Source organism: Macaca mulatta, chromosome 14, assembly GCF_049350105.2.
Source record: "Macaca mulatta isolate MMU2019108-1 chromosome 14, T2T-MMU8v2.0, whole genome shotgun sequence".
Lineage (NCBI taxonomy): Eukaryota > Metazoa > Chordata > Mammalia > Primates > Cercopithecidae > Macaca > Macaca mulatta.
Window position 1 is genome coordinate 2,559,338 of NC_133419.1, and position 27,206 is coordinate 2,586,543.

A 27,206-nucleotide genomic window follows, 5' to 3' on the forward strand; every position below is an offset into this window, starting at 1 on the left:
CTGCGGCTCAGCAATGTCACGCAGGGCCTGGCTGCAGCTGTCCGGATGCCCCTGGGGAGGGTTTCTCCTTCACAGTGCAGGATCTGCAGGGCTTTGGTGAATCCACTGAAAGGGGGAGATTTCTTGAGGGGGCCAGGGAGGGGGCTTCTACTTGTGAAGGATAGGGAGAGCTTCTGTTCATCCCTGTGAAGTAGGCTGGCTCAGGGAACTCGCCTGTGCCAAACCCTGGAGAGACATGGGTGAGGCAGAAGGCAACGTTCCCGTGTCGAGTGCCAGGCACACATAAGCCCTGCAGCCGTACAGGGGAGGGGGCAATCTCCAGAGCCCTGGAAAGCTTGTGGAAGAGGGCTTGGGTTACACCTGGGAGATTAGGCAGGATTTTAATCAATCAGGAGGGGAAGGGCAGGGGATGAGTGGCTGGGTGAAGTTACCAGGAAAGGCCCAGACACTGGCTAGAGTCTCTTGAGGGCAGAGGGCGGCAGGGATGGGCTGGAGCTTTGAGCTTTGTCATAGGCTGGACTTGGGGCTTGAATGCTGACCTAATCTGGGCAGGGAGGGGTCTGGGGCTCGATGAGAAGGCAGAGGAAGTGAGACCAGAATTTCTTGGGAACAGAGAGCCTCGAAGATCTTCATGATAGGAGAGCTCTGTGTTGCCTCATGGGCAGCTCCAGGCCAGGTAGAGGGACATATTCTGGCAACTCTAGGATAAGATGTACAGGGTCGTGGGCCAGAGAGCAAGGCACAGATACAGGAGACTTCCACCAATTATTGTTTCTTGACTTGGAAGAGTATCATCCAAAATAGAAAACACAGACACAATAAGGAAGGAAATGAAAATTACCCAAAGTCCCTTCACCCGAAGACAAAGTTAACATTTGGATCTGTTTCCTTCTAGTCTTTTTTCTGTGCCTGTCTTTTTAAAAAAATAAAATTCAAATCCCTCTATCAAGCAGGACCACTGATTAGAAAGGAAGATGCTGTGCTGAGTTTGATTCCTGTTCTCCTGAGAGGGTGAGACTTGGCAGCCAGCATCCCCAGCTGGGGTAGTCGCCACGCCCAAGGCTGCCTTTGCCATCCCAGACCTCCCATTTTCCTAGAAAACAAAATTGTTTTGTTCTGCCCTGAAAATTTAGGCCCAGATCCTGGCTTTGACAAAGCAAAGGCAGCCAAAGAATTAAAGCATCAAAAACCAGGACTGTCTTAGGAAAGTGTGACTTCATTGTTACCAGGATGCTGTGCTCTTTGTCCCCAGGGCCAGCCACTCCAGGCAGTTCAGCAAAGGGCACCTGGCATTGCTCCGGTACCTCCTGCAGAGACTGGATATCCAGATGAACTGCCCTTTCAAGTACATCATGGGCTCAACCTTCTCTGCAGATGTGAGTTCAGGCTGTGAAATACCCACTTCAGAGGTGGGGGTGACAAGCAAGACTTGTTAGGGCACAGCACTTGCCCTCAAGCCCTGGCCTGAAAGAGGCAGCACCAGTGTGTCTGGAAAGAGCTGAATCCCCACCAACCCACCCCCAGCTCCCCTCCATGCTCTCCTAGATGCCTGACCTGACTACAACCACAGGTGAAAACAGGAAAGAGGTGGCGGCTCTGGTCACTGCCTCCCTGTGGTGGAGAAAGCACGCCCCACAGTCTCCAACACACAAGCCAACAGACAATAACCTCTCCTCTTGAATTGGAAAAACAAACCTGTGGAGTCCTTCTCTGCCCCTTGCTATAATCCCTTTCCCAGGATTAAACCAAAAAGCACACATTCCTCTCTGGCAGGTGCAGGTCCCACCCACTCTGGGCAGCCAACTGATGTGCACATTTTAATTTCCTAAAACACCAGGGCAGAACCTTTCTCAGGGGTCAGGTGGCTTACCCTTGGCCCTCAGGCTTTGGAGATGGCGATGGCACTTGTCATCATGGGTGTTTGGAAAGCAACTCCACATTCTAGCCTCTGCTCCATCGTTCCTTCTATATACAAGTGATGCAAACATCGAAATATGTTTTTTTCTTTTTCTTTCCTTAAAAAAAAAATTGAATCCTGGATGACGTTTTAGCTATGTCACTTGACAACTGCTTTATATAACCCAGGGTACTTGAATCTCAGCCCCAAATCTCTAAAATGGGGGCAGTAGCATGCTTCTGCCAGGTCCCAGACCTGTGGGTCTCTGAATGTGCACACATTCTTCAAGCCTTACGGGTCCTTCCCTGGTCTCTCTAAGGATGTCATGGGCACAGAGCCCTTTCACTCTGAGCCCTTCTCCTGGCTGTGACTAAGTAATGTCTGTGTGGTTTCCTGCTGGAAGTCTGCCACTCGCCCCCATGGGCCATGAGCTCCTGAGTTTATTTACATTTCCCTGATTGCTAGTCAGGCACAACACCTTTCCACATGCTCATCAGCCTTTTGGATTCTTTTGTGATGTGCTACTTTGTCTATTGCCCATTTTCTATTAAGTCATTTATATTTTTCCTATTGATTTGTAGGAGTCCTTTGTATTTTGTGGGCACTGTCTTTTCACTCTTTAAGATGTATTTTGATGATTGAGTCTTAACTCTAATGTCAAATTAATCAGTCTTCTCTCTTATGGTTATTGCTTCTTTTAAAAAAAGAAAACCATCCTAATGCTGATGTCATTAAGATATTCTTCTATATTCGGTCATGTGACCATTATAGTTTTGCTTTCCATAATTAGGTCTTCAATCCTCTGGAATGACAAGAATGGATTTTTGGTGTATGATGTGAGGTAATTAAGGATCCAACTTAATGTTTTCCGAGTGTGGGTATCCAGCTGCTCCTGAACATTTGATTGAAAAGTCCATCCTCTTCCCAGGATGTGAAGGCCACCTCTGATACACAGCAAGCTTCCATATTGTGTGGGCTATTTCCCAATGCTCAATCCTGTCCCATTGGCCTATTTGTTTCTCTCTGTGTCAATACCACATTGCCCTAATGATCACTGCCTTGGAAGAAGTACTGATGTTTGGTACAGCAAGTTCTCCCACCTTGTTCTTCAAGAATATTGCCAATTCTTGGCTTTTTGCACTTCCAAATCGCTGTTAGAATCAGCTTGCCAAAGTTCTCACACAGAAGCCTTGAGATTTTTATTAAGATTTGGAGAGATTTATTAAGATTTAGAGATAATCTTTTCAGTATTAAGTCTTCTAGTCATTGGAATGAAGGCATATTTCTCCATTTATATCTTCTTCATTGTCTCTTATTAAAGTTTTACAATTTTCTCCATAGAGTTCTTGCATATCCTTAGTTAGATAATTAATACTTTTGTGCTATTGTATACGGTTTCTGTTTTCACTTGTTATTTCACATTTTGTATTTGCAGAAGAGAAATAAAAATAGTAACGAGTCCCCACATCCCTTTCACCAGCTTCCCGTTAGCATCTTACATAATAACCATGGTACATTGACCAAAACTAAGAAATTAACATTGGTACACTATTAAGCTAGAGTTGTTAATTTATTTGTATTTGCCCAATTTAACTAGTAATGTCCTTTCTCTGTTCCAGGATCCCATCTAGGATCTATCATTACATTTATTGAGAATGTCTCTTTAGTCATCTCTGATCGATGACGGGCTTCTCAGTCTTGTTCTTCATTAACTTGACACTTTTGAAGAATACCAGTCAGGTGTCAGTGTCCCTCAGTTTGGGTTTGTCTGGTGTTTTCTCAGGACTAGACCAGGGTTATAGGGTTAGGGGAAGAATGCCAATGAAGTGAGATGTTTTCCTCATTGTGGAACATGACATCAATATGGTTTATCACTGGTAATATTAACGTTGAGCCAGTCATTTAAAGTGGTGTCGGCCAGGCTCCTTCACTGTAAGTGAATTGCTGTTTTTCCCTTTCCATAGTTTAGTCTTTAGAAGCGAGTCACTAACTATAGCCCACACTCAAGGTGGGGTTCAACTCTACGTCCTGCAGGAGAGTATAAAAAAAAAATCTGAAAATGTGTGTTAAAACTACCACAGCAATGAATATATTTCAAGGAAGAAACTTAGAAGTTTCTGAGTTTCACCAACTAATTTCAGCATTCATTTGTGGATCATTTTCCTGCAGCAAATATTACTGTGATGTACTTCTATTTTCCTCATTCCTTCTACATTTTTTATTTGGAATTCCTTTGTAAGGAAGAGTCGTCCCTCTCCTCCAATTATTTATTTAATTTTATCAGTGTGGATTCGGGAGTATTTATTTTTTGAGTTATAGTCCAGTATTATTTATTTTGTTGCTCAAATTGTTCTAGCTGTGGCCATTGGTGGGTTCATGTGTCCTTTTGACGTGTCCCCCATCCTTTTCATTTATTTTTAAGCATTTCCTTCTTTTCTAGCACTTGACAATACTTCAGGCTCATCTTTTATTTTCCCTACCCTAGCCCTAGAATCATCCATTCATCCAGAGGGCCCGGGCTCCTTTTATTGGAGAATGAATAAAAAAACTGGATCTAGGCACGGGGTATGCTCGTGGCTACTAGGGTATCACTGCTTCTATCTCCTCTCAGTGGACAGAGCTAGGAAATATATGTATGTATGTAACCTGAGTACACACACATCTTTACATATCTGTATCTATATAAAGCTAACCATGAGTTCATACTGACATTTCTGACCAGAGTTCATCCTTGCCCCCTCCCCCAAAACTTATTTATAGCTTTTTCTGTGACAGCGAGAAACCTGGCTCCCATTACCTACAGTTCATTTACTTATTTGTGCGACCCTATTGTACACATAGTACCCTATGTGAAGCAAATTTACCTACTAGATTAGAGTGTTTATGACAGACTTTTGCTTTAACCATAGAGTGTCCAGTCAAAACAGTGTTTTTTGAAAGCAACATATGCCAGCTTCTCCTCCTCCTTTCCTTTCACTGCTATGTCATTTGTTTGTAACACACATAGAATTCGCTTATCACAGTCTGCTTTCCATCGTAGGGTCCTCCAACATCCGGGTTAATTTTTAAAATTTGCATACAGTAAAATCCACTCTTTGAGATTCAGTTCTGTGGGCTTTGACAAATGCCTGGAGTCATGTATCCACAATCCAGTATCATTCAGAGAAGTTCCATACCCCTAAAAATACCCTGGGGTGAGTCTTTTGAAGTCAAGTACTTCTCCCCTAACCTCTGGCAGCTATTGATCTGTTTTATGTCCCTGTAGTTTTGTTTTTTCTAGAATGTCCCATAAATGGGATTCTATAATATGTATTCTTTTGCATCTGGCTTCTTTCACTGCTTAGCAAAATGCATTTGAGATTCATCCATGTTGTTGCATAAATCATTAGTTCATTTCTTTTTATTGCTGGGTGGTATTCCATTGCATGAATATATACCACATTTTGCTTATCCATTCACCTGTTGAAGGACATCTTCATTGTTTCCAGTATTTGGTAATTATGAGCAGAGTTACTATACACATTTATGTACAAGTTTTTGTGAACATAAAAATTCAATTCACTTGGGTGGGAAAGGAACCGATAGGTCACATGGTATGTGTATGTTTAACTTTATAAGAAATTGTTAAACTATTTCCTAAAGTCACTGTGCCATTTTGCATTCCTACCAGCAACATATGAGAGTTCTACATGTTCCACATCCTCAAGAGTGGTTGGTATTGTCAGGTTTTGAATTTTTTTTTTAATTTATGGAATTTCATTTTGATTCTAATTTGCATTTCCATATTTATGTTAATTACATATCTTTTCATGTTCTTATTTATAATCCATTTTTAAAATTGGATTGTTCACTTTATTGTCAAGTTGTAAGCATTCTTTATATATTCTGAGTGCAAGTCCTTGACCCAATAGGTGATGTGCAAATATTCTTTCCAAGTCTGTGCTTTTTCATTCCATTAGCAGTGTCTGTTGCATAGCAAAAGCTTTTAATTTTGATAAAGTCCAATTTGTTGATTCTTTTTCTCTTGCGAGTTAAACTTTTGGTTTCGTATTTCAGAATTCACTGCCAAATCCAAGGTCCTGGAGATTTTCTCTTTATGTTTTCTTCAAGACATTTTGTGGTTTTACGTTTTATTTTTTAGTAAGGTTGTATGTAGTACCCTTTAAATTTTCATTTTCTAATTGTTGATCATCTGTCACATCAGGCATAAATACTAAATGCATTAAAACTTTTACATACATACATACATATACATACAACACATTTGAACAGTTAAATTAGGAATAAATTTAAGAGAGAATTGTATTACTCTGATGTGGGAAAACCTTCCTTTTTTATAAAGCAAAAGATGTATCACTTTAAAAACATAAAACATTTTCTAGGATAAAAGCAACATAATTCAGGTGAAAAAACAGATAGACTGGGGAAGATATTTGTGCCTCATATAACAAGGAGTTAATGTCTATAATATATAGAAAATTCCTACAAAGTGATAAACAAAAGTGAGCAAAGGATATGAACAGGCAATTCTGCAAGAGGAAACCCAAATAGATGCCAAGCCCATAAAAGGTATTCAACACAGATGGAAATAACAGCAATGCCTTAGTTTTCATCCATGCTTGGTAGTCCCTGCAAAAGGTGCTGACAACCTTCATTCGGGCTTCATTCAACAGTTCATTCAGGCATGGATGTGGGAAAGCTGGGGGAGCCTGAATTGCTACAACTTCTTGGGAAAGCAATCCAGCAACATTTATTAAAATTACTAAGGACACACCCTCTCACCCTGCTCCAATATGTCAGCTTTTAAGAATAAAGATGGATATGGTATCGTAGTCTGAATAATTAAGCAGCTTAAAACTATAAGAGCCTGAATGTCCATGATATACAGAATGGTCAGCTGTGGCCAATCCAAACTGTGGACTATTATGCAACTACTAAAATCATTAAATCCATGCCTACATACCTAGAGAAAAATGAAATGAGCTTATGTTACAGAGTGACAAAAACAGTGTCATCCTATGTGTATAAAAGCAACTCCCACCTGGCATCTGCTGCTCGGATGAGCAGAGAGGGTGGGGGCTAGGGATATAGTTGACAGTTAACACTGATGACCTTGGGGGAAGAAAGCCATTGTGAATATTCGATTTATTCCACTTCCTACAGATGAGTACTTAATCCTTTTGCAATAAAATATTTAAATGAAGACAAATATAATCCAAGAGCAAATACTGATAGTGTGAACAGAGAGTGGGGAGTGATAAGGATCAGTATCCTGAGCTCCTGTGTCAAAGCTGCAGAGGTGGGCCCAGGAATCAGAATGTGAAACCAGCTGTTGGAGGGACTCCTGTGCCTCACTGGGGGTGCAACTGGTTGATGTGGCATCGTGTTGTGAGAAAGGAGTTCTGTGGCTGCCCCCACCTCCCAGGTTTGCCATTCCTCATGGGTCAGAGGTCCTATCACCCCATCTTTCCTGACCCACCGCTCCGTCAGTGTATGAGTGTGACAATGTGTGGTTGTGGGAGCTGTTGTCCCATACCAGGCCTGTGCTTGTCACCTCTGTTTTATTCTTGACTCAAGAATAAAACATGGGAAGAGGCTCAGAACCTGAGGTAGGGAGAGTCTTTGACACCTGAGCACAGCCCCAGGCACAGTTACCACTCGAAGAGGATTCACTGGCCTTTACTTTCCTCAGACACTGAAATGTCAGGAACTTTGGGGCCATCTTAAACACCCACCCACCCCAGCACCCCACTATAAAACTGACTGTCAGGGCTGGAGCTTCCAGGCACAAACTCCACTCCTCACCTGGCCCTGGGAGCTCACAGGCCTGGCTCCACGGGACTGGCAGGTTGGGTGTGAGGCCTAACCTGCTCTCCCCACACTTTCTCCTCAGTGAGGAAGAGCCCAACACTGCTGGAAGTGAGCACACCCCACTTCATGAGAACCAACAGCTTCGCTGAGGACTTGGACCTGGAAGGGGAGACTCTGCTGACACCCATCACCCACATCTCACAGTGAGTGCCTACATGTGTGTGAAGGGCTGGGCTGGAGGGGACTGGTGCTCAAGGAGTCAGCCTTGGTGCTGGAGAAGGCTTGCCCTCTGGCCAGAGTGCTATCTACTCGCCTAGCGCCCACCACTAGCCGTCTGCCTGGCCCCAGCACCGAGGCACCAGGCAAGAGAGGAGAGCAAGGGCACTTCCCACTGAGTCTGGGAACATGATCCTGTTGTTTTGACTTATGGAAAACCAGACTGATCATTTTCCACTTGTTTTCATGCTTTGAGAGTCTGAGATTGTTTTTCTCTCCCCGAGCCCCCTCCCCTGCCCCCCAAAAAACAGACGACTTTGTTTTTTAGCATTTCCCCGTGGAACCCTGGCCAAAGCCACGGGGCAGATGCTGGGTGCAGTCTGCCAGTTGCTGCTGCTGTCCTCAGGGGCTCCTTCAGGTGGAGGAAATGGCTGATTTTCCACGCCTTCCAGTTGGCCTTCCCCTGAGGCACAGCTGGCCTGGGATGCATGCCCATCCTCCCCCGCCGTCACGGCATGGCCAGGCCAATCCCCGGTGCCCGGCCATGGTGTGATTCCCCTGCGACATGTGACTCAGTGCTCCCCGCTGGGGTGCCCAGCGGTGACACCCATGCAGTGGGGTCAGTGGGGCGCTCAGGTCCATTCTGGCCACAGTTCCATTCTGGCTGCCAACCCATTGGGGATTCCCCTTGATAAATGTCTTTGTGTCAGGATCTGTGAGTGACACTTGCAGCCCTTCTGAGGGCCACTTGCGGGGACTCTCCTTCTCTCTACCAACGTTTTTCTAAACGGTGTTTTGTTCTTTGGACTCTCTGAGGGTCAGGAGGTTGTCCTGAGCCATGTGTGTCTTTGTCATAGTGAGGCCCTGGGACTCCTGCCTTTGCAGCCAGCCAAGTGCAGGCCTGGCCTTGCAAATCACTAAGGAAATTGTGACCCATGGTGCTGGGGGGCTGCAGGTGTAACCAGAGAACTGGCAGGGTTGGGTAGACAGAATGAGGCCACCTCCAGGGAAGGAGTAGCTGTCTTAAGGGGTAATTATGATCAGATGGGACCTGCCCACCATCTTTCCAGGCCCCCCCAATTCACAGACAGGTTGGCAGTACCTCATGGTTGGTAGGGTATGAAGAGGCTCCAAGCGAGCCAGCAGGTCACTGGAAAGCAGAGGTGACTAGTCATGGACACCCTGAGAATAGGCTCTAAGCTTCTGGGCCCCTCCTGGCTGGGTAAAAAGGCAGGAGCAGAGGTGTGAGCAGGCTGGTAGCCAGATGGGCTGCCCAGGTACAGGTCAGCACCAAAAGACAGAATGATGGTTTACACTGTGGCCAAGGCTTGTACCAAGTCCTGGACGTGACGGACCTCCAAAGTGATCAGTGTTAGAGTTTAGTGGCTCATGTTGTGTGCAATACAGGTGGCAGTGGCTGTATTGCCTCTTGGCTGTCCCCTCAGACAGGGACTGTCCCTTCTCATCCTTCTGGCTGCTTGTTCCTCCTGTTGGAGCTCTCGCTCACCTTGGTTCTCTTGGTCACAGACCGGCTTCCAGACATGCAAAAAGTCATACTGGGAGGAGAGGGCCATCACCCACAGTCCATCTAGCTGGGCAGCCAGGCCTTACCAACTCTTGGGTCTTGCAAGGCCCCTGCAGGTGAAGGTGGTGAGAGACCAGGCACTATGTGGATCACAGCCAAACCTGCAGCTGCCCAGTAAATCACCACTATGGGAGTGAGGGCTGCTAGTGCTGTTATCAGCACATGCCAAGCTCCCTGGAGCCAGAGGTTACCCACCTGCCCCAGGGGTGACCCAAAGCCTGTGTGGCTGTGTCATCTAGGACACTGGGCTGTTTCTTGTTCCATTCCAGGATGACAGGGCCTGAGAGACCTGAACACCCATCCCCAAGCTCTCCGCCCACTCTGGGTCTGGCACATTATCATTCTGCAAGATCCTGCAGCCTTTTCAGGTTGGCACTCCCATGGCCTCCAGTGATAAGTGGGCCCAGGCAGATCACAGACTGCAGTCATCACCCAACCAGGTCCCTACCCTGGAACTTACCAAGGCCTCTCTCAGAGTAGACTGTTCCAAAAGTGACTGCTGGATATGAGCCAGCCTGGGAAGGCAGGAAGGAGCCCAGGCATGGCGCTTGGGGTGAGGGATCTGAAGAGGGGACTGGGGGAGGGAAGAACAAGGAGGTTGCTGCAAAGGGGCCACCTTGAGGCATTGTGTTCTGGTCAGGGAAAACTCAGGGCTGAGGCGTCAGGGGAGCTGGTTGGAGTCAGGGTACGGTCTCTCCAGAGAGGCCTGCAGGGGAGAGTGGGCACATATAGTGTCAGGGCCTAGGAACCCACGCTCCTCCAGGGATACAGGCTGGGTAGAGGCCCCACTCCACCTGGGGGGGAAGGCTGGCAGCAGTAGGAACCCTGTTTCCTCAGGACCCAAACCGCCTGGTGGCAGGGGTGTGGGGGCTGTGCAGGTCTTCTGCCCGCGTTGGGGCTGCATTCCTCCACCTCCCATACAGCCTGCCCAGTGACTGAAGCCCATAATTAAACTTGGCTCCAGCTGCTCAGGGATGCAGCAAAGCTCCTGTGGGCAGCCCGGCCCCATGGACCCTGAACTGGGAAGAGAGGCACACGCCCTGGTGTGTGCAAGGAACAGGGATGTGTGCTGGGGTCTCACTGGGGGCAGAGTGGGTGGGAGGCAGTTACCAAAAAAATTTCCATTTTTCTTCAGCATTTTACTGATGTTAAATGTATTACCATGCTGGGCCAGTTCCAGAATTCAAATTAAAAACATAAATAAAGACACATTTTGTTTCCATCTCGAGCTCTCCCCGCCCGCAGGGCCCCAGAGAGGTGAGGTCACTGTAGCCTTGATTACGGGAAGGTCCCTGGGGTTGGGCGAAGCTCCTCTTTCCGGGGCCTGTTAGCCAGAGGTGGGGTGGGGGTGAGCAGGCCTGATGCAAGCTAGGGAGCCACAACAAGATGAGGCACGGGGTACCCAGGAGACAGAGTGGCTTCGCTGCACCCCAGCCTATAGGTGGGCCTTACTGCTCAGCCTTAGGACCCTTAACCAGCTCTGGGGGGCCAGGACTCAGCCTCGAACACACCTTTCAGGCAGAAGCTGTCTTCCTAGGTTCAATGGGGCACAAGAGAGTTCCTGCCAGCCTCAAACTCCCTGAGCCTGTGTCTCCCACCCAGAACCATGCGACAGGGCTTCTGAGGGAAAGGCATGAAGTAGAAACAGTAAGCCTGCATGGGCAGTTGGGGAGAACCCCCATGACAGAAGAGGAGCCCTGTACTCCAAGAGCCAGGATGAGTTCCTGGGATTCTGACCCACTCATTGTCCTCTGCTCACCAAGGGTCACTGGCACGACAGTAGGTGGGGACGGTGCCAAGCCTGTGTGCATCCCTGTGCCTTGCGTGTGGTGACCTGCCATCTAGAATGCCCTTGTCACTCATCCGCAGCTATCAGATTTCCATTCATCTTTCCAGCGTCTGCTCAGCAAACCCCCGCCAGGACACACTCAGGCTGCACGGCTGTGTCCTCCTTTGGCTCTCAAAGCCCTTAGTACCAGTTCCCCAAGCCTTTCAAATGGTGCCAGGAGGGAGTAGGGCATGTATAGCCCTCTTGGTCTCTTCCTCTCCAGAACCCCCAAGGCCGCAGGCACGGAGAAGCACTAGGATTGCCACTCATTCAACCCTGCCTGAGATGAGGCAAGGACTGCAGGCACATTGCGCCAGTGCTGAGGCACAGGGCTAGGGGCCTGAGGATCGACGTCTCTGAACTTGGGGGCTGTGTGCAGGTGTGACCTGGGTGAGCTTCTCCCAGCAACCTTGGGAGGCTTAAACCATTTTTGTGAAATCCTCCCTCACACTGCATCCCCAACTGCCAAGCCAGCCAGGACTGGCCTGGAAGTCACACGTCTGCCCCATTGGTTGCACATGGATACCTGAGATAGACAGACCAAGAAGACAGGCCCATAAGCCCTGCAGCCTGTGGCTCTGCCCAGCCCAGTCATGTGGTTTCTCTGAAGGGCTCCCGTCTCTTCTGTTTTGGCATCTAAGACGGGCAAGCCCCAGCTTGAGGTTAACAGATACTGCCCCCAGTCCCACTCTCCAGGGGGACCCTCAGGGAGCACCCTGCCCATTGAGATGGGCATGGGGGAGGACCAGGAGCCCTGAGGCTGGGCAGAGGGGGTGGAAAAAAGGCAGAGGGAAAGCTGCAGAGACCCCCACCAGGTGACTGTGAGCGCCTCCCTGGCAAGCATGTGCTTGCCTGGCCTCTTGCGACATGACAGCTTCGCAAATCCTTGAGCAAAAACAGCCCCGTGTGCGTTAATTAGAATTTCCATGTCTTCAACTTTCTCCTGGACCCTGCAGAATCTCACGCCAAGACGTTCAAGTTGCTCTTTTCCAGCAAGGCCGCTGTGGCCTGGCTTTCATCCACATCACTACTAATGTCTCCTGAATTCTGCATTTGTCAGCAAGGACAGGGCCAGTCTGTGCCGTCTGGAAATAAGGGCAAACGTCACAAGGGTGGCCCCAAATTTGGCTCCATGGACCAGGGGGCTAGCTCTTTTGATGGGACCAGCTTGGCCTGGGACATTTTGGAGACATCCAGGCCCACTGTGACCCACTCCCACAGACCCCAGGGTACCAGGCACTGCAGCTCTGTGAGTGTCTAAGCTCCTCACCATGTTTCTCTCCCTGTAAACTTTGGTGGGAAAGGACAGAAAGGCCATTCTGGGACCAGTGTCCAGAAGGATGAGTGAGGGGCTTGTCAAGAACAGATGAGACCATTTTGTCTTTCTAGATCAGTGTCCTGTCTTCTGCAAAGCTTCATACCACCTCTGTCTGCACGAGGTGCCAAGGAAGCCCTCTGGGGGCCCGCCCGGGAGGGCTGTGCAGGGCTGCATGAGTCATAGGATCCCCGTCAGAGCCCCACATAGCCCCAGCCAGGCTCAAACCCGTCTCTGAAATGCATGGGGGGATTAAATGTTCTTCTAATTAAATTAAAACCGAGGCGTAATGGCTCAGTGGGAAAGAGATGGGATTGGGAATCAGATGCCCTCAATCTGGCTCCCAGCCTGCATCACAGCCCAGCTGTGGCGGCCCCCCGTGGCCCCCTAACCTTTCCAAACTTCACTTCCTCCATCTGAGCATGTGAGGAAGAAGTGGCTAGCCTTCTAGGGCTGCTGCTATGGGGAGAGGGCCACACTGTCTAGGTGGATGGCCCAGAGGAAAGCAGTGAGGCTTCTCACTTCCTCTGCAAGGGAAGGGCCATCCAAATCACCCTGCCCCAGTGCACTCTGGCCAGGCTCAGCCCTCTCCACTTGTGAACTCCCAGCCACGATGCTGCTCAGGTCCTCAGCCAAGCGGGTAGTGTCAGAGGATGTGACAGAGAGAACATTCACACCACAGAGGTGGCTGGAGGGCAAAGGACTTCACAACTGCACTAATACTGTCATGGAGACACTTCTGGCAGTAGGGGCAGCGGGTCGGGGCAGGGTGGGGGGGCACATCCCATATAGATCTCTTATGTGCTCTGCCTAGACCTGAAAGGGGAGATTGAACTGCAGAGCATCTAGAGGCTGAAGCACAGAGGTGACCTAGTCAGGAGTCTGAGAGCCATGTCCCCTTAAGTGAGGGAGTGGGATGGGACTGGGCCTAGCAGCCCTGAAGTCCAGGACTAGCCACCTCTCTAATTGGGCTCACCTGGGCTACCCTGTTATAGGGTGGTAATGTTAAACTTTTAGTTAAAGTGTGACACACACACAGATTAGTACACAGGTCTCAAATGTGCAGCTTGAGGCATCTTCAGTCCCTGAGACCCATGTGTGCAGCACCCAGAGGAAGCAACAGAACCCCCAGAAAGCCTCTCAGACTCCCATTTCCTGTCACTGACCTTGAGATTAACCACAAGCCTAACTTCTAGCAGCAAGGACCAACTTTGCCCACATTTGACCTTTATGCGGTGGGAATGATGCAACTCATACACCTTTGTGTCCAGTGTCCCTCACTCAATTTGATGACTGGCAGCCTCTCTGTGGGGCTGAAGGGAGCAGTGCTCCCTTGTGCTCCTTGCTGTCTGGTGCTCCACTGTGTGCATGGCTTACATCATTCATCCATTCTACCACCTGTGGCCAGCAGGCAGTTTCTGGCATAGGTTGCTGTTTAAGAATATTCTGTACATGCTTTTGGTAAGCATCAGGTTGCATTCCTGGGGAATATATGCCTATATGTGGAGCTGCAGGGTCCTGGGTGGGCATATGTTTACTCTTAGTGAATACTACCCAGCAGTCTCCCGAAGGAGTCATCCCAGTTTTCATTCCCACAGGCAGCATTCTGGCTGCTCCACATCCTAACACTTGGCATTTTCCGTTTCCTTTTTAGCCATGATGGTGAATGTCCAGCAGCATCAAATGGTGATTTTAATTTGCAGTAACCTGTGGACTAATGAATTTGAGTCCCTTTCCATGTTATCATTTAGTCAGATACATCATTCTGTATAAATTGCCCACATCTTCTGCCTGTTTTATGTTGATTTATGGTTCTATATATTCTGGAGTCATTTGTCAGACAGAGAGAGACACACACTCACACACTCTCACACACACACACACACACACACACACACACATTGCAAATATCGCTTCCCCCTCTGCAGGCTGCCTTCTTCCTCTCTTGATGGTGTCTTTTGATGAACAGAAGGTCTTAATTTTCATGTGGTCCAGTTAATCAAACATTTCCTCTCTGGATAGGGCTGTTTGTGTCCTATTTAAGAAGCTTTGACTACTCCAAGGTCATAAAGATATTCTGGTTTATTCTAAAGCTTTATTAGCTCACCTTTCCCATGTAGATCTGCACTCCATCTGGGATTGATTTTTGTGTCCAATGTGAGGCCGAGGTCAAGGTCCACTCTTCCCCTACTTGGATATCCAGTCTGGCTCAGCACCCAGCATGGGAAGGCCTGTCCTCTCCCCACTACCCTGCCGTATCAGTGTCTTTACAATCAGCTCACTGGCTACATGTGGCTCTGTTTCTGGACCCTATTTGGTGCCACTGGTCAGATTCAAGTTGTTCTTTGTGGCCAGGGCCATGTTTCATTCTCACTGCAGTTTGCTAACAGGTTTTGACAGCTGGTCCTGCTGGCTCTGACTGCTTCTCCTTCCTCATCACCGGCTTTGCTGTCTTTGTAGGGTTTCTGCCTCACCATACATATGCCAGTTGCCATGGAAAGTCTCCTCTAGGTGTAGCAGACTCTAGATGGGCATGGGAGAATGGATATCCTTATAGTATTGGAGCTCCTGAAACATGGCACCATGTGTCCCTTGTTTATTTAGGTTAACTTTCATATCTTTTACCCTGCCCTGTAGTTTGCAGTGTGGTGGTCATGAACAGCTTGTCAGATTCATTCTTTGTCAGCTGATGGTTTGGTGTATGTTCACTGAATCCAGGGACCAGGTCTGTCAGGGAGCCCTGGCCAGCTTGGGTCATTTCATCCTGCCCACAGGACACTGGGGCAGTCACCTAATCTCTATAAGCCTCAGTTTCCTCTTGTATACACTGGGGGTATATCTCATAGTATTAATGTAAGGCTTTGAGGAGATGGTGTTAGGCATCCAGCCACATACCTGACTCAGGGAAATGCTTGAAAATATTAGCCAGCATAAAATGTCTCTTTATGATGGGAGATCCTGTAGGGACATTCCTTATTTGGCCTGAGAGCTTTTGAAACTGCCAGGTCATGAGTTACCGTGGGATACAAATGGGGCCACAACATATGGCTGTCAGCTGCTGTCCTGAATAAGATGTGCCTAGAGGCCTGTGAGTTCCAAGCTTCAGGACAGTCTGGAGTTAGGTGGAGGGAAGGGAAGTCTAGAGGTCCCCAAGTCACAACCTCAAGTCTCGGAATGGGGTTCAGGAGCTGCTGGGGCGCCCGTGGAGGTACAGGCAGAAACCCAGCACTCACTATTCTGCTCTGGGGAGGGGGCTGGAGGCAGAATCAGTGGACTGTGCCTCATGGCAGTCACAGGTGCCCCAGTATGCATCTGTCATTTGTTCTCATCACTGTTGGGCCCATCTGCCAAGGCCAGCACCCACATTCAAGCAGAGTGAAGAGCAGGGCGAGCTGTGCAGCTCACCTGCCTTTGAGCCTGCACATGACGGGCGAGGGAAGAAGACCATGGTAGCCTGTCTCTAGGTAACCCGTAGGTGCCCAATGGAGAAATAATTTCAAATATGGTAGCAGAGTTCAGACTCAGTGGCTTTCAGGTGCTTAGTATAGCCTGAAATTCCAAGAGCATTAACCAGACACCTACTATGTGTATTTCTTGTGTTGGGGTTAGAAGGGGATACTGCTGTTGGCTGAGACACACAGCCCACATCATTGGTATGTCCCTCAGAGAGCATCTAGTGGGCCAGTCCTCCCGGCTCACAGAAGGGGAAATTGAAGCCTCAAGAAGGATAGGGACTTGCCAGTATCACTGGGAGAGAGTAGCAGAAGCCAGGGCACATTCCCAGACACACAATCTCTGGGGGAGCCTGGATATGCATGGCAGAGGCAGAGATGAACCCTGAAGATTGGTAGGAAGGCAGTGTAGCAGTAACAAGACAAAGGGATTCTGTGGCCCATGGAGCAGGGGGGGAACAGTCTGCAGAGATTATCTGGGCACTGACCAGTGGCTCTTGTGGCTGCCCTCTGCAATAAGAATTCTTCAAGTTCAGCCTCTATGTGCATCATAAACCTGGTGCCACTACGCAAGGAGGTCAAGGGTCCTCACTGGCCAGTGGGCCACTGGGAAGGCTTCTGGATTGCCTGGACAAGGCTGACCTGCCCTCCCAGGATGCAAATTGGCAGATCCAGCTTCATGCCTTCTCATGGTGCCCCAGATCCCCTGACTAGGCATTCATGCTTCAGATATGTAGGCCCTGTAGGGACAATGCTGGTGTCATGGGCAGGGGCTGCATCTGAGGCACACGTCCTTGGTAGTGACTGGCCAGCAGGAGGAAGTCTGGCAGTTAGTCTGTAAGGCCTGGTTGGTCCCATGGGAGGCCTGAGGTGCCATCTTAGAAAGAGGACCTTGTTGGGAGAGGAGGAAGAAAAATAAAAGGCGGAGAGACAGAGGTAGACAGGAGTCCAGGTCTGACCTCAGAATCAGACGTCTCCACCATCCCCCAGCCCCTTAGCCTTTGATCTTCTCCATAAGTAATCTTTTCCCACGTGTGGCTACAGCCTCAGAGGCTCCCTCTGAAGATGACACTGGGAATATCCTGAAAAAAGTAAAGGAACACCTGGCATGCCTCTCCCAGGGTATCCTGGATGTCCACCCAGAGATTCTCCCACTTTAGCGGGCAGAAGAGCAACCCAGCAGGGGATATACACAAAGATCTGAGAAAGGAATTATTTTTAGGACCAATTCAAGGGATTTTTCAAAGGTTAATTTTGACTCTGGCTGACTTATCTCCCAAGTCTTGGCACTGAGCATTCATACGAAATCAGACTGCACTGCACCCTAAGTATAAACTTTGCCACAGCAGTGTCCTGTGGTGCCCTGCTGGCAAAACTGAGGCAGAGAGGAATGACTTTGCAAGGGCAGTAGAGGGTACTTGGTAAGTAGGTGGTAGGCAGGACTTTTCAGAGAACAAGGATGAGCTACACACATATACATGCATGCACATACTCATTCTGACCCAGTCAGGGTTCTTCCCCCAAATAAATCCCTGCAACCCCACTGTGGTTACAGGTCTGAGCCTTTGGCCCCAGGGAGCCAAGCCCTGGAGAGGAGGTGGGCAGCACCAGGCAGCCAGTCTGTGGGCCCTGCTATGCTACCTCAGGCAGCTAGTCTCTGTATCTGTGGTAGAAAGAGTGGGCTAAAAAGTTAGATAGCACCCCTGACTTCAAGTCCTTGAGTGTGTGTTGGGCTTGTCTCCCTACCTTGGCCTGATCTGCACTCAAGTCCAGCATCCTCCCCCGGTCCCTGGTCTGCACTGAACAGCTGTCTTCTGCCCCAAGGGGACCTTTCTTCTCCCACCTAATCCTCCCTCTTTGGGCCTTTCAAAGGTGGGCTTGTTTTTCAGTGTTTTCTTTAGGTTCATGTCTTGATTCGTTAAGTTAAATTGAATTCCTTCCAGTCTGAAATACTCGAATGCTTTTTTCTGCTTTTCTTTTTGAATTGCCCCATGAACCCCACCAGCTGGGTGTGCGGGCTCCAGGTGGGAGCTCAAGGGAGCCTGGTGTGTTGGATGCAGAAGCAGTGTGGTGGGGCAGCCTTCACAGGCTGGTATGATTGAGCTCAGGCTGGTATGGGTTAGGGGATGAGAGTACAGAACTGTCTACCCCAGGGGCTCTGAAAAGCTTCAGTTGAGATGTCCTTCCCCTAAGGTCCCCACATTCCATGGCAGTGCCTAGGAGCTCTATACTCCCAGGCCCCTCCATTACCAGCCTGTCTTCCACACTGGAAGGTGGCCTTATCAGACCACATGGCCTGAATTTTGATTGGGAAAGCATCCCTGCAGGTGTCAGGTGATGGAAGGACTCTGGGTAAATGGAAGCCCTAAGATCAGATATGATAGGACCTTGCGCAGTGGACACAGTCAGCTGATGGCAGAGCCAAGGCCAGATGTCAGGTTCCAGACTCTGAGTTCTAGGCTTTTTTGCGGGTCCAGCATGGCGTGTCTCCTCCGTGCACCAGATCCAACCAGTCCCCTTCAGAAGGGCTGGACCAAGTGACCTCAACGCAGGTTCTGCCTGGCCATTTTCTTGAGTGTCATACCCTAGCCACCTGTCAGGGGAGCAGTATGTGGCACTTGAGGCCTTGGGCCTGGCCATGCAGGCCCACCCCAGGTGGCAGGGAATAATGAATCCCAGCTGAGTCCACTGCAGGCCTTGCCTAAAGGAGAAGCCAATGAATCAATGTATTCCTTGAACAAATATAGGGTCTGGGGCTGGCCAAAAGAGACCGTGAAGATGGCTTCTCAGGCCACAGTAGGCCTTCATGGTACTCAGCAGGAGACCCCAGCAGGCAGCATCAGGGCAGGCGTGCTGACCATCCCTGAGCCAAGCACAAGGATCAGAATGGGCCCTGGAGCCAAGGCCAAAAGCCGAACTGTGACTAGGCAAGCTGAGTCCCCTGTATATTCTGGGGACTGGGTGATGCAGACTGCAAAGCCTTGGCCACCTTCTCCCCTAGAAGAAATCTCAAGAGAAACAATCCCACAGGCTACCAGGCCAGCTTCTGGAAACAGTCTCATTACCAAACAAAGGGAAGTGACAGTGCAGAACTCCCCTTGGCCTTTGTTTAGCCCACCCTCTGCCTAGGCACCAGGCCTGGAGGTTCCAACTTGGTGTGGGGCCTCCTTGAGCCAGCACACCTGAAAAGCCATACAAACTCCTGCTTGTCACAACCACTTGTTGATGCTGACAGCCTGTAGAAAGGTAGCTCTCAGCCTATCCCCTCCCTGGCCACACAGGTGCAAGGCCCTATTACTTGGGCTAATGAGAAGCTAAACGTGACCAGCCTACCCACCTTGCTACTGCTGATGAACACCCTGACTCATGTCCCTGGTTTTCCTAAAAATGTTTAATTCCTGACGATGCTGAATCTTAGGGCTTGGAAGGCCCAGACTGGACAGGGGAAGGGGTACAGTCCTTTCTTGCTGGTATGTTGGGAAGTTCTGGTGCAAAGGGCAGTGATGGCCCTTCAATCCCAGACCCACAAGCACCACAGCCAGGAGAGTCAACGTTAGATATGAAGAGGGACTTCCTGAAAGCAGGCACAGGAAGGCATGGGAGCTTAGCCCACACGGTGCTAGACAAGGGAGTGTGTCTCTTTCCTCATGACTGACAGCAGCCACAAGGGATGCCCAGTGTTGTGGGGAGGCATGAGGGGGTCCTCTGTGCTTTCTGGCTCTTTGGGTCTGGGTGCAGCCCCTCATTTGTACTTGCTGGCTGTCCTATGGGGGCTTGGTCTAGGTCTCCCTGCTGGTGGGGAGGGAGGTGTGGAAGCTGGTTTGCCGGGGCCACCCAGTGTGGGCTCAGGAAGGGAAGGAATGTGACCAAGGCTGGGTGTGGCTGGGGAGAGCACAGCCAGTTGTGGGTTTTTCTTGGGGCCCAGATAGATGTGAGCAGAGCTGGAGGCCCCTCTCTCCCAGCCCCCAGCACACACACTAGGACCTTTCTTCATCATGCAGCCGTGGAGCTGGAGGCCAAGGACACCCTCTGGAAATCTGAATTCCATTCGCTCTTGGCAAAGAGCAGCTTCCTGCTTGGGGAAGGTGCACGCGTGCGTGTGTGCGCGCGCGCGCGACCACGAAGGCTGGGGGGAGGCACATGGGGAGGAGGGCTGCCTGTCGAGATGTGTAAGATGGCCCCAGTGTTACTAGGCACTAGATGGCACTTGCAAAGCCCATTCCAAGGATTTAGACAAATACCTCGAGTGAGTGAATCTGAAGCGTGCTGGTTGCGTTGCCTTTTAAATAGTCTCTGGCTTAAAACAGTCACAGCGAAACATGCCTTTGAATTGGAAAGCCAGAACTTTTTGCAAAATAGTTTGAAAAGTTTGTTGAACCTTAAACCTTTCCTGATGACTCCTTCCTTCTGAATTTAACTCGTTAAAGTTGCTCCAATCCCAGCCTAGTGCCAGACCAGCTTCCTGGAAACTCTCGCCAACTGCTGGCCTTTGGAAAGGCTTGTCACCCTAATAGCTGTTTAAAAAAAAAAAAAAAAAAAAAAAAAAGCTCACTGGGCACCTTGGCTGCAGGGTCTGAAAAGTCCTTTGTGTTAGCTCCAGCTGCAGAGTTTTTCCAGGCCTCGCTTCTGGGGCTGACTGGAGCTGTTTCTCTTCGTTTCCTCTTACAGTGGCGGGCACTCAGCCGGCTTCTTCCCGCCCGACTTCTCTGCCAGAGCCCAGGTGGGGGACAGGGATGCCAAGGGCAGAGCCCCTGGAGAGGCTAGTATGGGCATATCCTGAGTGGACAGGCCTGAAGGTGGGTTCACTAGCCTCTTTCTCCCATCCTTCCCCCTATTAGAGGTAGTGCTCTAGTGGGGAAAGATTAGGGCCCCTCCTAGGTCAATATTGTGTCATTTCCCCAGAATAGCCAGGGCCAAACCAGCTCCCAAGCAGTACTGTTTCAGAAGTGAAGATAACTCACCCCTCCCAAAAGCAGAGTTTTGGCAATATAAAACATGAAAGTGGGATGGGATCTAAGTCATATTTTCTTAATGAGTTTAAAACACGTGTGTGCATTAGAAAACATTTAAATACAGACATCAGGCAAATCAATTGAAAAATATATTGTCATTTTGTGTTAAAATAAAAGATGATCTGAAATGGAAAAAAGTTACATAAAAACTTAAATATTTCATGAGACACAGCAGTCACAACATGCCATACACATTTGTTTCTTTCAGAATCACTCCACTTGAAATTCTGTAATAAGACATATGTAACAGTTTCACTTCCTAGGAGATCCCAATTGCTCCTCAGATAGGGTGGAGAGCACCCCTTATTAGAGGGTGGTTGGGCTCTCTGGGAGCCCGCCCAGGGCCTGCCCTGACTCTGGCTCTGCCTTTCCCTGTCAAAAACCTCTTTGTGCTGGAGCAGCCCCTGCTCCACAGAGTGACATGAACCAGAGACTCACAGCACTGTGTGCGGGGAGCTGCTGCCTGCAGGGCATACACGCGCATGCAGGGCTGCACCCTGCCCTACCGTGCATCCACGGCCTGGCCAACACCTGCCTTCTGGGGAGCCAATCGTGCTTTATGTATTCAAGTGTTGTGCTACAAAAATTATAAAACAGTCTTTACACACATGGTAAAACAAATTCAGAGTACAAAAGGGGTGAAAAATAACACTCTCCCCACCCAACCCCTAATTCCCAAGTTTCCTTCCCTAAAGGTTACCACTCAACACTTTCCTATTGCATCTTTCCAGACATATTTTATATAAACAAATATATGTGTGTCTGTGTGTGCATGTACGTAGTAGATATGGCTCCTTTTTATACAAATGGTAACATACTATATGTATTCTTCTACACTTTGCCTTTGACTTCTTTCATAGGTATGCCATACTTCTTTTTGAGCTGTACATATGATGCTGATTTATTATGGTGTACTACATTTGAGAAGCATTTTTATTTCAAAATGTGTGTGTACATGTATACAGACACACGTGTGAACAGGTGATAGCTCTGAACAGTGTAGCTGAAGTGTTGTTTTCTTATGGTTGGGCTTCCAGTATAATTGGAAGAAGCATAGTCTCTGTGTTCTGTTAAGAGATTTAGCCCAATGGGCTGGGCTTTTCCCAGATAGGACGTGCTCCCTGTTCTGCTCAGATTGTTAGCTGTAGTCTTTCTGGTATCAATTCCATTTCTGGTGAACACTTGGACTTGGCAAAAGGCATAGAGGTAGTGGTACAGGAAAGATTTAAGAAGGCTAAGGACCATCATACTGGGTATTCAACAGTCAGCTCTCCAAAGAGGCCTCTAAGAAATGGGTAGCTTCACAGATTCACAGATGGATAGTTCCTTAAGGTCTTGAGTATTTCCAAGGGAGCACTAACTGGACTACAGCCTGGAAGCGGAAAGCCAAGTTGTATGCATAGTGGCTGAGGGTATGATGGTCTGCTGTATGAAGCAACCCCAGGACATTTGAAGAGAATAGAGTGATGGCCAGTGTATTGTGCTGGGATCTACCACAAGGGTCATGCTGTAATGACCCTTGTCAGCTTTGACTGGGGAGCCTTTCATTTCTTAGTAAGCATTCAGCCCCAATGTGCACCACTTAAAAGACGCTGGTATGTTCTGGAGATGGATCTGTATTAAGACATCTAGCAAATCTCCTTTTCATTAACAGCTGCAGAGAGTTTCATTGTGCCGTGATTTATGGAACAGATCCTCTATTGATGGATATGTAGGGCAGCTAAAAAACAGCCATTAACCATTCAAATATATTCACTGCTGAAATGACCACTTATGAAATTAGTTTCCCCGAAACATCCCTCCCTATTGAACACTGTTGTTTCTCCCTATCCATCTTATCCCTACTGGTATCTCTGCTGACTGATCTCTTTGGCTGTCTCTTGTCAACCATAGACAATATAAAGCACACACAAAGTAAAGAGGAACTTGTAAAGAGGAACTGTAAATCTTGCCAAAATAGGAGATTTCATCAAGTTAAAGAAAATGATATCAAAGAATTTCTCAAATAGAGACTGGGCAGAGTAGACCAGTTAGTTATCAGTTGAAGAGGAAACCAAGATTGATGCCTAGATAAGCATTTCAGAGGACAGCAGAGGAGATGACAATTGATGCAGGTGGCCTCTTGGTCAAGCAGTGAAACCATGCCATACTTCTACAAAAAATGATCCTCTCTGTGGAAGTGCTGCCAACATCCTCTGCCAAGTATAAAAGATGCCCTCAGATGTTACCATATAATGTTTTACAAAAGACAAACCAAAATCCCCTCTGGATTTGTGTTTTTCTAAAGTGGGTACATAATTGTAACTCTAACAACTGTTACTACATATGAGATAAAATAATATTTTAACTACTGTTATTTTTCAAAATAACTTCCCAATCAAATATCTCTATTGTAAAATTTTGGTCTCCATTTTCAGTGGATTTACTTTAAGAGATCCTCCCTTTCCCCCCATTTCCAGCAGGATTAAAATATTGTTTATGTTGTGATAGATACTGCCAAATAAGGGCTATACCATTTACATCACTATGACTGCACAAATGCACTTGCTTCCCCCACCCTTACCGAGTGTATAATCAGGTTTTTATCTTCATTAATTTCATAGATGAGAAATGGTACACTGGAGCTTTATTTTACATTTATTTTGTTGGAAATGAGGTTTTTATCTTTTCAAATGATTAAAATCATTGTTTTTTCTTTTTTGTGAACTATCTCTTCATACCCTTTGGACTTTGTAAAGCATCCTGTCTTACTGATTTGTAAAAAACTTGCTTTGTCATATTCATTGAAAATATTTTATCCTAATTTTCCTTAGGTATTTTGGCTTTTTCTATAATTTTTTTTTTTTTGGTGGCAGAATTTTTTTAATTTCACATAGTCAACTGTGTCAGTCTTTTATGATTTGAGGTTCTTATCTTAAATTTTGAAATAACCTCCTCATCCTAGAATTGTTTTAATAAATTCTTCCATGTCTTCTTCTATCATTTTTTATTTCATTTTTTACATTTAAGTCCTTGCTTTATCTGGATTTTGGTATAGTAATTAAATCCAATTTAGTTTCCCATGTTTGTCCAGTTGTCCCAACACTATTTATTTGAGTATATCATCATCTCTCTACTAATTTCAACTGCTACCTTTATCATATTTCAAACTCTCATTTAATTTGTGTCCATTTCTAGACTCTATTCTGGACTGCTGATGGGTCTGTTGATAGGCCAGAGCTCAGTTATTTTAATTATGTAACTTTATGATGCACTTATCTGTGTAGCAGGACTCCCCCTCATCTCCATTGCTTAAGAGCCAATAATAGGAAGCTCATTTTCACAATGCAGTCAACCAGGGGAATTCATGGCATGGCCTAAGATCTAAACACTCTTAAGATTTAAACACAGGATTAGCTCTTGAGTTAGACAGGAAGCTGGGGTGTTTGGGACTGAGGCTTCATCTTGGCAACTAATAATGTCAGGGAGCATGAGCACTTGTTTCTTTCAAGGCTCACTTCACGGAAGGCAGAATCCAGGTCGGGGGTGTACAGGAGTTGCCAGCTGGACCCAGGGACCATTTTATATACATGTATGATCATACTTTTCAGGGCATCTTGGAAAAACCGAATTTGCTAACTCAATAGAGAATAAAAGAGTAAATAGGCCTAATTCAAGAATTTTTTAAAACCTACAATAAGAAACATAATCTAAAACTTGTAGCCCAGCCCCTCCTCCATACCAACCACCAAAAAAACCCACTAACACCATAAGTACCATAACTAGAGCTAGAGTGCTATTGTAAGCTGTGCAGGCCAAAATGGTTTCATGGCATGAGTTGGGCAGCAGCGACTCAGTTTCCATGTCTGAGTTAGGCCACCTGTAGCAATGCAGCCCCAACCATGTGAATCTGGTCCAGAGGACTACAGCTGCCTGTCCCACCCTTGGCTGTGCTCTCCTTTACTAATCCATAGCCAAAGACAGAAACTAAGAGCAGGGTCTAGGAGTCTGAACTCATATCCTAAGTCCACTACTTTCTACCTGCTACACCTTGAGTGAGTCACTTAACCTCAGTCTCAGTTTCTTTACCTGTAAAATGGGAATCATAAGAGTTCCTTCCTCACAGGGTTGTTATGAGAATTACACAAATTAATAATGTAAAATATGCAGAAAGGTGCCTGTCCTATAGTAGTGACACAATGTTACTTAAATGTATTGCTATACCTCATGATGGCCATTCCATCCATTGTGATCATGTGTACCATGCAATTCACAGTGCCTGACAAAGCTGATGGGGAGGTGAGTTGGAATGAATAGTATCAGCATCAGAAAAAGTACAAGTGCATCCTCATAAGATTATTTAGGATGCATAGGATCCCAGATTAGATTTTTTGAAATCTGCCTTTCTCTCCATTCTTATCCAGATGCTGTAGACAGTGATAGGAAAATGGTCCCTGCTGCACACTAGGGCCTGTTAGGCCAGATGGGGGCTAGAGGAGCACAAGGGGCCAGACTGCTGCTACTTCTGAATTTTACAGGACATGCATTTTTTTTTTTCATATAAACTTAGAACCAGCTCCCTTAATTTTTTTTTTTTTTTTTTTTTTTTTTTTTTTTTTTTTGAGGCAGAGTCTCACTCTGTCACCTAGGCTGGAGTGCAGTGGCGCAATCTCAGCTCACTGCAACCTCTGCCTCCCAGGTTCAAGCAATTCTCCTGCCTTAGCCTCCCTAGTAGCTGGAACTACAGACATCTGCCACCATGCCTGGCTAATTTTTTTTTTTTTTTTTTTTTTAATTAGAGACAGGGTTTCACTATGTAGGCCAGGCTGGTCTCAAACTCCTGACCTCAAGTGATCTGCCGGCCTCGGCCTCTCAAAGAGCTGGGACTGCAGGCGTGAGCCACCACCCGCGGCCTCAGCTTGCCTAATTAAAAAAAAAATTGTCTATCTGTGTGTATATCCATATCCCAGTGGCATTTGTTATTGAAACTCTGTTCAATTTAGATTAACTTAGGAAGAACTGCCTTCCCCCCACTTCAAAAAAAAGTATTTCCAGCCACAAATAGAAGCAGTTTACCCACATGTTCAAATCCATGGCAACATCCTTCCATATTTTTTAGATTTTTGTATGGATTTTGGACATTCTAAAATTCATTTCTGGGTATTTTTAGGAGGACTATTGATTTTTTTTTTTATTTGGGTTTTTTTAAAATAAACTTTTGAGATAATTGTAGATTTCACATGAAAGTCTAAGAAACAACATAGAGAAATCCTACGTACTCCTTTACCTAGTTTCCCCCGATGGTAACATCTTGCAAAACTGTAGTACAAAATTCTGACCAGGATATTGCATTGATAAGTCTCGCTACAGGACATTTCTAACTCTTCAAGAATCCCCTCATGTCCCCCTTTTATAGCCACCCCCAATTCCCTCCCACCCCACCCTGTCCGTAGCCACTGGCAACTACTAACCTATTCTTCATTTCTTTATCATTCCAAGAATATTACATACATGGAACCACACAGCAAATTACCTATTTGGGATAGGCTCTTTTCACTCAGCACAATTCCCTGAAGATTCACCCAGGTTATTGTGTGTAGCCTTGCATTTTGGTATGACTCAATTTGGGTTTGTATTTTTAAAGCTGATGGACCCTATTTACTAGTGCTTTCAAGATTGCACTAACCATCATAGGTGAAACAGGTATGTGTTCATTTATTATGATAGCCTCCTCAGATGTGGACATTAGTGCAATTTGGGCTCCAAAAAGAGACTTTGGAAGATTTCACTAATGATGCGGTTATTTTTTAAATAAATGCTCCCCCCTCCCGACGCCAAAAAAGCACCTACGAAAAAATTCTTATACAGCAATTCTACTTCTGAATGCTAAGAGGGTTTGGAAAAAGTCATTCTTACAGTGTTTGTGTTCTATGAAGAGTGGGTAGAAGGAAGCCGGGTAGAAGTATTCCTGCCTCCCCGAGAGAGCTTCACTTTCTCCCTATATCTTCCTGTCCTACCAGCCCACCTGGTTCTCTCTGTGTCTCTCTCCAACTGTGACCCGTCTTTTCCTTGTAGCTCCCTGCTCACTCCATTTGGAAGATGGCTCTTGGG

General features: G+C 47.2%; 1 protein-coding gene across 5 annotated transcripts in view; it reads left to right on the forward strand.

Annotated features, from left to right (window-relative positions):
- KCNQ1 (potassium voltage-gated channel subfamily Q member 1) overlaps positions 1-27,206 on the forward strand; it is a 402,120-nt gene that overhangs the window by 205,001 nt on the left and 169,913 nt on the right. For all 5 annotated transcript variants that reach the window (XM_028833061.2, XM_028833062.2, XM_077961722.1 and 2 more), the window contains one exon: positions 7,791-7,911. In XM_028833061.2, the coding sequence (XP_028688894.1) occupies positions 7,791-7,911 (121 nt within the window). The remainder of the gene's footprint in view (positions 1-7,790; positions 7,912-27,206) is intronic.